At 43.0% G+C, this 11,447-nt stretch overlaps 1 protein-coding gene across 1 annotated transcript in view; it reads right to left on the bottom strand.

The window, feature by feature from the left end:
* Nucleotides 1–2,177: 2,177 nt before the first annotated feature.
* Nucleotides 2,178–11,447, bottom strand: part of cep85l (centrosomal protein 85L) — a 45,981-nt gene continuing 36,711 nt past the window's right edge. Inside the window, exons 4-13 of the mRNA XM_080023790.1 lie at nt 11,333–11,418; nt 10,814–10,931; nt 10,247–10,432; nt 9,775–9,927; nt 8,483–8,637; nt 6,656–6,773; nt 5,888–5,938; nt 5,115–5,222; nt 3,643–3,826; nt 2,178–2,427 (exon numbers count right to left, since the gene is read on the bottom strand). Of these exons, the coding sequence (XP_079879916.1) occupies nt 2,261–2,427; nt 3,643–3,826; nt 5,115–5,222; nt 5,888–5,938; nt 6,656–6,773; nt 8,483–8,637; nt 9,775–9,927; nt 10,247–10,432; nt 10,814–10,931; nt 11,333–11,418 (1,326 nt within the window). The 3' untranslated portion in view covers nt 2,178–2,260. The remainder of the gene's footprint in view (nt 2,428–3,642; nt 3,827–5,114; nt 5,223–5,887; nt 5,939–6,655; nt 6,774–8,482; nt 8,638–9,774; nt 9,928–10,246; nt 10,433–10,813; nt 10,932–11,332; nt 11,419–11,447) is intronic.

The following is an 11,447-nucleotide window of genomic DNA, read 5'->3' as shown; positions in this document are numbered from 1 at the left end:
CGTATTAAACACAACGGGCCCGTGTATCAGAAAAAGAGAATAACTTGGTTGGGCGACTAACTGGGACAGTTCATCATTCCAGTGCTACAATTGTAGTTGTTGGGATTATTGTACCTTGAATTGTACATTATTTTTCTTATGGGATATATACACTGATCAGCCACAACATTAAAACCACTGACCGGTGAAGTGAATATCATTGCTCATCTCATTACAATAACACCTGTCGAGGGATGGGATATATCAGGCAGTGGTTTGTCGCGACCAAAAGTGGTCCAAGGAAGGACAACCGGTGAACCTGCGACAGGGTCATGGTGCCCATGGCTCACTGATGCACGTGGGGAGCGAAGGCTAACCGGTCTGGTCCGATCCCACAGAAGAGCTACTGAAGCACAAATTGCTGAAAAAGTTAATGCAGAACACACAGTGCATCACAGCTTGCTGCGTATGGGATGCGTTGCCACAGACCAGTCAGAGTGGCCATGCTGACCCCTGTCCACCACCTAAAGCGCCTACAATTGGCACGTGAGCGTCGGAACTGAACCATGGAGCAATGAAGAAGGTGGCCTGGTCTGATGAATCAGGATTTATTTTACCACACTGCAGAAAACTGACTTGGCCTCCAGATGTCAATCCGATGGAGCATCTGTGGGATGTGTTGGAACAACAAGCCTGATCCATGGAGGCCCCACCAGACAACTTCCAGGACTTAAAGGATCTGCTGCTAACGTCTTGGTGCCAGATGCCACAGGACACCTTCAGGGGTCTTGTGGAGTCCATGCATCGACGGTCAGAGCTGTTTTGGCGGTTCAAGGGGGAGGTACAGGTGGTTTTAATGTTATGGCTGATCGGTGCATATATACACACACACATATATATATATATATATATTTTTTTTTATATATTGACTCCAGATTAGGTTGTAGAATGTTGCAGATAGAACATTCTGCAGTATCATTCTCCCCCCCTGGTGAGTTGTAAGCTCTTCTACACACTACCTGTGTCAAAACTGGAGGCCTACGTACATGTTGGTACAACTGTCTGCCATACTCTACCGTGACGGTTTACATTTCTGCTTTATTGTAGGGAACAGTGGAGAGAGCCAGGAAATGGGGGGTGGAGAGACATGCAGGCTGGATTCAAAGCCGGGTCGCTGCAGGGGTTTTGCCTAAACGGTACGCACGCTTATCTGCTTCAGCCACCAGGAAGCCCATGGTTTATATTTCTAATCGTGTTTCCATGTTTCTGGTGGTGTTATTGGGCTTTAAGTTCAGCAGTCTAACTTTCATCTAGCAGTGAGTTACTTACGCAAAAGCAGGATCGACGTCATGGGTTTAAATCTGTCTGCGTTTTTTTGTTTTTTTGCAGCAGCAGCCCCAAACTGAGAAGAGCAGGAACGCTTAAGGAAGTGTATCCCCTGAAGTTTTAAAGATGTCAGCAAATCACCTGGAATCAATAGTGTATTGCTGGGTCACATACAATACTTGAAATACTCAATCAAAGGTATTTTATGTTTATTTCAAGAGTTTTTTTTAGTTACACTCTTGATTTCAGGAGATTTTCCAAAAACGTGGGGTCTATTAAAATCATTCAAAAAATGATTAAAAAAAAAAAAAAGTTGAAATGACTGTCGCTCAGATAGGCACTTAGTTTTCTGCTCGGACGACAAGAATTGTGATATTTTGACAAGTTGCCCCCCCCCCACCCCCACCCCGCTTCGTAATAGAATTTAAAATAACGTCCACACAATCGCAGTCCCAGACACACGGCCTTCTTTTTTTTTTTTTTAAGTGAATTCCGTCTAGGTCGCAGTGAGCAGAAGCCATCTTGTTCCCCCTGTTCGCCGACAAAGATGGCTTCCTGTAAAACTGTTTCACAGCTTGGTACCACATTCAAACTCCCTTTCTTCATAGAACTGCAGCCAAATAAAACTGTTCATCCGTCTCTGTACCTAAACTCCCTTTAGTTTTTTGTTTTTTTTAATTAAAAAAAAAACAAACAAACAAACAAACAAACAAAAAAAAAAAAAAAAACGGTTCAACTTTTCCTTTCACCGGTCGAGTTCATCCAAGCTGCACTTGATCGGAGGAAAGAAGGAAAAAACTGATTCGTAAAAAAAAAAAAAAAACAACAACTAAGAACAACGACGGGAGACGGCGTCGCCGTGTGGAGGAAATACTTGTGACAGGGGAAGAGAAAAGGAGGGGCTCAAAGGGTGTCCCCACCAGGGTGTCCCCACCAGGGTGTCCCCCCCAGCGTGTCACTGGGTGACGCAGTTGTCGCCCATGTCCTGCGCGTAGCGGTCTGAGATGGTCTTGCGTAGCTGGTCGATGTCGGCCCTCAGCTGTCCCACCTCCAGCAGCTTGGCCCTCAGCGCCTCCTCGTCGTCGGCCAGGACGCCGACGCCTTCTCCTTCCTCGCTGGACGCTGCAGAGAGACGGGGCGGGGAACAGGGGATTATGGTGACGGGTTCCTGGTGCAAGCCCCGGTTCCTCCTGGCGGCAGGTTGAAGTGCCCTTGAGCAGGACGCTGGACCCTTACGTGCTCTTCATGAGCTGGCGTGCGCCTTGCACGGTTGCCACTGTCATCGATGAATGGGTGAATGTGAGGCATGTGCTGGAAAGTGCTTTTAGTGGTTGTATGACTAGAAAAGCGCTATTACACAAGGACGTTCAAGTACTTTTTTAAGCACGGATTCTTTTTTCACTTTTGAGGACGCAAAACAAATATAATCAATTTTCAATGCAATCTTCATGAATTAAATTATAATCCCTCCAGTCTCATCGTCAATTATTTATATTTGTGTATTTATTATATATCTCTATTATACATGTTATTGTCATTTACTATTCCATGTGTCCAACCTGCTGGATTCAATTTACACTTCCCTGCATCATCTGTGTTGTAAAAGCTTTATTATGTTACATTTACAACACCAGGGGGAATATTGCAGGTCAATGATGGCGTTTCTTTCAAGGACTTTTCAAGCACTTTAGCACAAAAAGGGGCTATTTTCAATGCAGTCCAGTACTAAGGAGGAAATACAAGTACTTCCAAGCACTTTTAAGGACTTGGTGAAAGCGGACCAAAATCATGTCAGACATCTTGTTGTTTTATTATGTTTTGTAGAGTTTTATCCATATAGATTCTCAATCATTGCTAGCCACAGCACGCGCTTGTTCGCAAGCCGACTCTAGGCGGATGTAAGTTCTTAATGTGATGGTTTGATATAATTGGCTGTGTTATCGAGGGTATTGGACGACATCATGGGTATCAGAAATACCAATTTCAACCAAACAGACAATACAAAATGGATGAGTACAGTTTGAAATGGTATACTGTTTCAGTCCAACTTAAAGAAACCTGGAGGTAACATTTGAAAAAGGAATAAGGACAGGACTGAGTTGCCGCCGTCTCCTTATTCAGCTAAATACAGTATATTCTGTTCTGATGACTACAAAATGCTAAATGGCCTTTCTGTACTTGAAAAGTCAACAGAAAGTCAAGCCTGGCTCCGGTTTCCAGTTGATTTTGGGATCGACAACTCTCCCCCCGATTCTACCAGAGTGTAAATAGGCTGTGGTATGAGGGACTTGGCCATGACAGTGTCCCCTCGCCCTCATGTCTGCATGCTCGACTTACATTTAATCCCAAGAAGCAGCGCGAGGTTTGGCTCCTTCCCCTGAGCCCTCTGAGAGAGGATGCTGCACAGAGCCTTGAGGTCCAGCAGACAGAGGGACATCTCCTTCAACAGGGAGCCACCCTCGGGCATCTGGACCTGGGCCACGGGACGCACCGACACCCCGTCCTCCATGTGGCTTTGGTTCTTGGAAAACAAAAAGGGTGGTTATTTTTTTGTTTTTATTTATAAAGAGAAATCTTCCATAAATCCGTTCTGGATAGAAAGTCATAGAATCACATCAATTATACAGTGCAAGACAAATACGGACCCCTGACCACTAAATAAAGGAAAGGTTAGATAGAAATGCTTTATTTAACCCAGGCCTTATTCAAATATTGGTTCCCATCATTTATAACTGTTGGTAGAACCACCTCACTGGTTCACTGCAGCTTCTCACTGTGCTTGAACCTTTGCCACAATGGGGTGAATCGGTGCAACTTCCTGTTTCTACTCTCTTGTCAATGTAGCTAAAAATGCTGATTTGTGGAGTCACTAAAACCCTGGGAGACCTGAAAACATGACACGTATTCTTTTCGGTATAGCACATAAAGACTGAATGAGCCCGGGTCGAAAATGGCAAACCTATCCTCTAATGTTAAAATAATACTAATTAATAATAACAAACATTTCCTAATCTGCAAAAATAGGGATTATCTTTCTCATATTCTTGGAAATACCGTCCTTTGCGTTTTGTTTTCACCAAACAGAAGCTCCCTTTACTGATGTCAGCTTTCTATGTTAGGGATGCTATGGATGTTTGTCACTTTAGTGACAGTATTGTCTTTAATCAAAGCGGCAAATAATCCAATTACTGAGAATATTAAGATGCGTGTCATTCAAAATAAGTGCCCTAACTATTATTGCAGCTAGAAATACTAGTTTTGGTATCGGTTACGCAGTATCAGCATGTTAAGTCAAGCCCGGTCACAAAATAATGCATCCCTGATACTGTGGGTGCATTTTCAGACATCCTTTTATGTCAACTTTGGTTTGGAATACAACTTGGCTACACGAGAACGCTGGGACAGAGAAGTACAGATAAGGATTCAAAACCATGTACAATATCTCCAGCACAGAATAAGGCTGTTGCGTGTCCTGCATTTGTATCCAAAGCACGACCCTGGCAAGATGAAATGAAGACATTTAAATTGATGTGAATATCTGTTTTGATATTGCCCAAATATACAGGGAAAACGTTGTGTGTGTGAACATACAAGTCAAGGGAGACTCTGCTTGTGATGAAAACTGCATCCCCAAATCTTTTTTCATAAAATGCTTCATCTCTGACAGCTTCTGGAGTGAAGCACATGTACGGCGCTGCGTGAGAAACCTACCAGCGCCGATTGACTTTGGATCAGCGGAACGTGTTTTTTTTGGAATTAATGGATCGAGCACTGAAACAGAAGGAGATGAAAGAAGACTTGAGGTCAACCTGCTGGAATGTTGTGGCCAGGAGAGCCAGCTCCTCTTCCTTCTCCTCCAGCCGAGACTGGAACCGCTGAGAGATCCCCTGCTCCGTGCGCAGCAGCCTCTGTGCGTTCTGCCAGAGCACAACACATCCGCAGTCAAGACCAGGCTGACCGTTTTTCATTTCGCTTTTGTGACTTCTTTCACGGGCTTCACTTTGTGACACCGAATGCAATAGCCGGGCCCAAATTGTGTCGCTCTCAGGCGGTGCAGGATCGATTTGGCGGGAATTCGTTTTTCTTATCATGTCGGCTTCGCCGTTATATCTGCTCTATTGCAGAGAGTTTTTAGTTATGACAAGTTTTCTTGTTTTTTTTCCTTTTTCACAATATATACAAATGATACGCAAATTGATCAATTACAGAGATTTATCATTTAAGGATGCTGAATATTGACGTTGAAATGGAATATAGAATGTATTATTTCATGTTTGTTTTTTAAGTACCGCATTCACAATCACATGCCTTTTTGACCATTAACAGATTTTTAAGTGCTCAGAGTGAAATAAACTACTTTCTCCACACTTAGTTTGCCTTTTTTTCCCCCCGGACAATAAGTCTTTGGAGCCGATACAGAAAAATCCTCGACCTCTAAACATCCATTTGAGCGGTGGAAAGGTACAAATGAAAATGAAGATTGAAATGGTAAAAACGGAGATTGGTAGCCTTCGAATCTGGGCTGTGGTAACAACAACAGGTTGACAGAGTGCCTGTGAAGGTGTGTGGATGTGATTCTTACAGTTAGTTCCTGGGTCATTGTCTCGATCTGCTGCTTCTGGTGGTTGATGAGCTGTGTGGGGGAGGGGGTGGGGGTGGGGTGTAGCAGGCAGGGGGGGGGTCACGTTAGGATCCAGTGGAGCCATGTCGACTCGTTCCTCTATGTCTGTGGTCATGTCCACATTCATTTGTGTCCGTTTCATTTTTTAAATGGGGCACAACTTTTAACTTTTGCAACCCACAGAGAGATTCAGGGAAACGGAACGGAAAACAACACAGAGCTGTCAAGGAGCTTTATGAGCGACACAAAATCAATAATGGAGAACGCAAAAAGGATCTTCCAACACATCCCTAAAATCATCACTCTGAGACGAAGGTGGAGGTCCCCAAACAGCTTTGTGCCGACAATTTGTGGACAAATGTCTCCCTCAATCAGTTAAGTATAACAGGTACTATATATTTGATGCAGAAAGAGTGCGTAATCACCAGGTGTCATGACATTTCACTGCATATATGTATGACTGTATGTATATGTATGTGACAAATAATCTCTTGAACTTGAACTTGAACTTGAACTAAGTATTAGAAAGAAATGTAACAACTGTCATAAATCGAATCATTACCATAGCTACATTTATAAAAGAAAGATTAACTTTTTAGGAAATGCAACTGAAACATTATATTCCATATATTCCAATAATACTTTTCAAGATTTTCTGGCTTGTTGCTAAATGAAGAAAGAACAGCTCAACAACAGCTGAAGTCCCTTTCTGTTCTAGGCCAGGCGTACCTTGCTGCTCTGCTCCTGCTGCTCCAGTAGCCCCGCGTTCTCCACCTCCAGTTGTTTCAGGTTCAGCATGGGGATCCGCACCCCGTCCTCCAAACACTGCTCCACCTTCTGCTGTAAGCTGGACGTGCAGTCAGAGACAAATGGAAGTGAAAGAACAACTCTTGACCAACACTCTTGCTCTTTACTACATTACAGAGCGCGTGGTGACCTTACTGCACCATCTAAGGGCTGGATATGAATACAAACAAGGTTTTAAGATACACGAAAGCAACATCAGCGTCACTTACGAGGGTTGGATGTACTAAAAAAAAAAAAGTTGCTCGGGGTTCAACTTCAGAGAAAATGTTGACAAAACACTTATTTTACAAGTTATGATTTGATGGATTGATTCATTGTAGTATTGGTAGCAATTGATGCAATTTCCTCCCAGTATGTAGAATCAATACCACTTTCTATGTTTGTAGTACCTGACATTGTGGTTATAGTCCTTTAAACACAGTCAGATTAGGAGTTAGAGTTGAACTAGGCAAACTGGGAGATAAGGGTTTTATAGAACAGGGGTTAGGGATTGGCCCACAGAAGACTGGGAAACAAGGGTAGACCAGTGGTCTTCAACCGGGGTGCGTCACCCCTAGGGGGCCCACTGAGGTCCGTAAAAAAATTTTATGTGAAAATGATTTTTGTGAAAATTTTTAAAATGTATTTTAGACATAATATTTAGTCAACTCCAACAATGAACACTATAACTGTGGCATTTTTAAAATTTCAGAAATCACCTGAAAGAGAGTCGATTTGCAGTTTGCAACGTTAAGGTGCGTTCAAAAAACATACGATTTTTGAGTAATACTCAAAAATCGTATGTTTTTGTATATTACGTTTTTGAACAGACCGTGTCAACCCAATGTTCAAAAACTTTACGTTACTGAAACAGAAATTTCAGTAAGGTACGGTGTCTGCATGGCTGAACTTCAATAAAAACACATGGAAATGTGTATATGTATATGGCATTATAAAATAATGTAAAATAAACACACACAGGAACCGTAACCATCGCAGCTTAGTAAATAAATTGTTCAATATGGCATTTAAAATATGTTATAGGGCAGGTTTAAAATGCAACACAAAATTTTATATTTAACAAAAACCTAGGGAGTCCTGCTCTGTTTCTTTATTCAACAAGGAGCCCGTGGGCTGTATAAGGTTGAAGACCCCTGGAGTAGACAACCCTATGGCTGGATGGAGTAGGGGCTACACTCGGTCGAGACTGGCTGCATCACCTCCACCTTGTGGCTGCGTTGCTGCAACTGCAGTGTTTTGCTCACAGCATCAGGCTACCGCTGCAGAACGCCACTATACAACAAATCATTATTTGGATTATGTTTGCCTTTCATAACAGCCATTAATTGTTGAATGGTTGATATCATTTTTTATTTTGTCTAGACAGTAAAGGGTTCTATATTATTATAGCATGTTTTATTATGTATAATATCATGGATATGCACAGTAAAATACGAAACAAATCACTATTATCACAAACAGACTGGAAACAAGTTGAGAACGAGCCGAGCTCTACGTTCTGTGGGTCGTAGACCTCAGTGTATTCTTCTACCTCCACAATAAGTTTAGTGCCGTGCGTCTTGATGTACGAATTGAAGGTAAACGTTAAGTTGTAGCCAGCAAGACCTTGCTTTCATTCCTTTACCACCTTCAGACGAGTTATCTTATTTCACCGAATGTAGTATGTCATTCAAGGTGCTTTTCACATTCTATTTATCCGTCACTGATGCTGGAGTAACGAGGGAGAAACACATCTATCCCATAATGTACCTGTGTACAGTGGCCACCAACTCCTTCTCTCTCTTGGCCTGGGTCTCGATTAAATCCTCTTTGTCCTTGAGCAGTGAGTGGCTTTCCTCCACGCTCCTCTCCAGACGTGAGACCGTCTCCTCCAGGTCCTTTGCTTTCTGCTGCACCTCCTTCAGCTGAACATATCACAGTGACAGTCTGAACGTCTTCATCACAGTGACAGTCTGAACGTCTTCATCACAGTTACAGTCTGAAAGTCTTCATCACAGTTACAGTCTGAAAGTCTTCATCACAGTGACAGTCTGAAAGTCTTCATCACAGTGACAGTCTGAACATCTTCATCACAGTTACAGTCTGAACGTCTTCATCACAGTTACAGTCTGAACGTCTTCATCACAGTTACAGTCTGAACGTCTTCATCACAGTTAGCCTGAAAGTCTTCATCACAGTTACAGTCTGAACGTCTTCATCACAGTTACAGTCTGAACGTCTTCATCACAGTTAGCCTGAAAGTCTTCATCACAGTTACAGTCTGAACGTCTTCATCACAGTTAGCCTGAAAGTCTTCATCACAGTTACAGTCTGAAAGTCTTCATCACAGTTAGCCTGAACGTCTTCATCACAGTTACAGTCTGAACGTCTTCATCACAGTTACAGTCTGAAAGTCTTCATCACAGTTACAGTCTGAAAGTCTTCATCACAGTTACAGTCCGAACGTCTTCATCACAGTTACAGTCTGAACGTCTTCATCACAGTTACAGTCTGAAAGTCTTCATCACAGTTACAGTCTGAAAGTCTTCATCACAGTTACAGTCTGAACGTCTTCATCACAGTTAGCCTGAACGTCTTCATCACAGTTACAGTCTGAACGTCTTCATCACAGTTACAGTCTGAAAGTCTTCATCACAGTTACAGTCTGAAAGTCTTCATCACAGTTAGTCTGAACGTCTTCATCACAGTTACAGTCTGAACGTCTTCATCAGTTACAGTCTGAAAGTCTTCATCACAGTTACAGTCTGAAAGTCTTCATCACAGTTACAGTCTGAAAGCCTTCATCACAGTTACAGTCTGAAAGCCTTCATCACAGTTACAGTCTGAAAGTCTTCATCACAGTTACAGTCTGAAAGTCTTCATCACAGTTACAGTCTGAAAGTCTTCATCACAGTGTCAAATGGTTATCACAGCAAAGTCCTTGATCAAAACTGGCGAGGAGAAACGCCCTGAAACACCCAAGATGCAAAAGGAAGAGGTAGGAGGCATCCACCTTCCCACATCCATGTGGAGGTAGTGCCGTGTACCGGGGGAGTAGCTACCTGCTGTGTCTGCGACTGCACCTCGTCTAAAGAGGGCAGGTCGGCGAGGTACTTCTCCAGCGTCTCAATCCGCTGTTGCTTCTCTTTGTTCTGTTCGCTCTCTCTCTGGCACTTCTTCTTTAAACTGCTGATGTAGCGGTCTCTTGTCTTCATCTGAACAACAAAAGAGAACGACAGAGCAGTCCCATTTTAGCTGAACTGAGGTAACACAATAGAACACTGGTTATCTGGGCATCAACTGGTCAACTGAGCAAGCAATTTTTTACCCGTCGCCAGCTGCATTGGTTGCAAACCCCAATTCATCATCTGTCGGCTATTGTTAAAGGCATATAGAACACTTTATGCGTCCCCCACCCCAAATGTTCCACTTATTTGTTGGGTGGAGACTACAGCCTAGAGCTACCAAGGGCGGCCCATCTTACTTTTCTTACACTGCGTCGTGTTGATTCGAGGAGGTTCGGCACTAACATACCTTCTCCTCCAGTTTTTTGATGTCCTCTGTGTATTTCTGCGTGTTCTGTTTCAGGAACTCGTTTAGGTGAAGGACCTCAAGTTCGGCGGCGGCCAACTTCCTTCCCAGCTCTCCGCTGTCGCAGCACAATCCCTCAGACACCACCCCAGCGGAGGCTGCCGGTGATGAACCGTTCTCCAGAGAATCCTGGCGGGCAGTTAGAATTTTAGTTTTGTTTCTACTTTTTGTTTGCTGAAGACATTAAAGGCATGTGCTCTCCAAATGTGAAACTCTGTGCATTCTGAAAGTACAGAGATACATATATCAAATATATGATCCAATGTTCTTTTAATTTTACAATTCATTTTGAGTATCTAAGGTCATTGTTCAAGAACAACCCTTACCCTTACCCCAACTTAACCCTCTCTTACCTTATGCCTAAGCATAACCACCTCTAAACTGATACCTAAACACAACCATTTCTAACCTAATACAGAAACTGAACCATCAATAACCCAATACCTAGATATGACTATTTCTGTATCTACAGTATGATTATGTATTTGCGCATGCGTGTCATAATTCTACCTTTGTTTTGAGGGTGTAAGAGTCCTCACAGTGCCCCCTCTGGCTCTGGAGGACCTGCTGTGCTCTGAGCTCATTTTCTCTGATGCGGGCGTGGAGCTGAAGAATCTGCTGCTTTTGCCTGCAATTCACAAGTTGTTACTTGCTTTTGGCTTCCAATAGCTGGATGGAAGAATCACTCCATTTATCAACGATATGTTGATATTTCCTAACCAAGCAAGTCGCTATATAAGTCCAAAGATGATTTCATATTTTCTTAGGGGTAAAGAGACTTGATGAAGTGGGCTTTTCAATGTCAATATCAATGTTTTGTTTTTTTTAATCCCCATCTTTGATATCTCACATTGACAACCACATACACCCACATTCGGGTCCATAAACAGCATGACATTGTGCCGCATTGGAAGAGAGGCATGTTGGCAACTTGTGTGCAGGGGCATGCCAACAGTGAAATCAACTCAAGGGCGCTGTGGGAATGAGAGGCAGCTGTGACTCAGTGTGTGTGTGTGTGTTATGTAATACCTGTCTATCTCCAGTTCTCTTTGTCTCAGAAGACCCTCTTTAATCTTTACCAGGGTGTTGACGGGTAGGGACGTCCCTGACAGCATCTGGAACACACAAAGATGAAGAAAATCGG

This window comes from Zeus faber, assembly GCF_960531495.2.
Source record: "Zeus faber genome assembly, chromosome: 2".
Classification (NCBI taxonomy): domain Eukaryota; kingdom Metazoa; phylum Chordata; class Actinopteri; order Zeiformes; family Zeidae; genus Zeus; species Zeus faber.
This window is presented reverse-complemented; position numbering and strand designations above follow the sequence as displayed.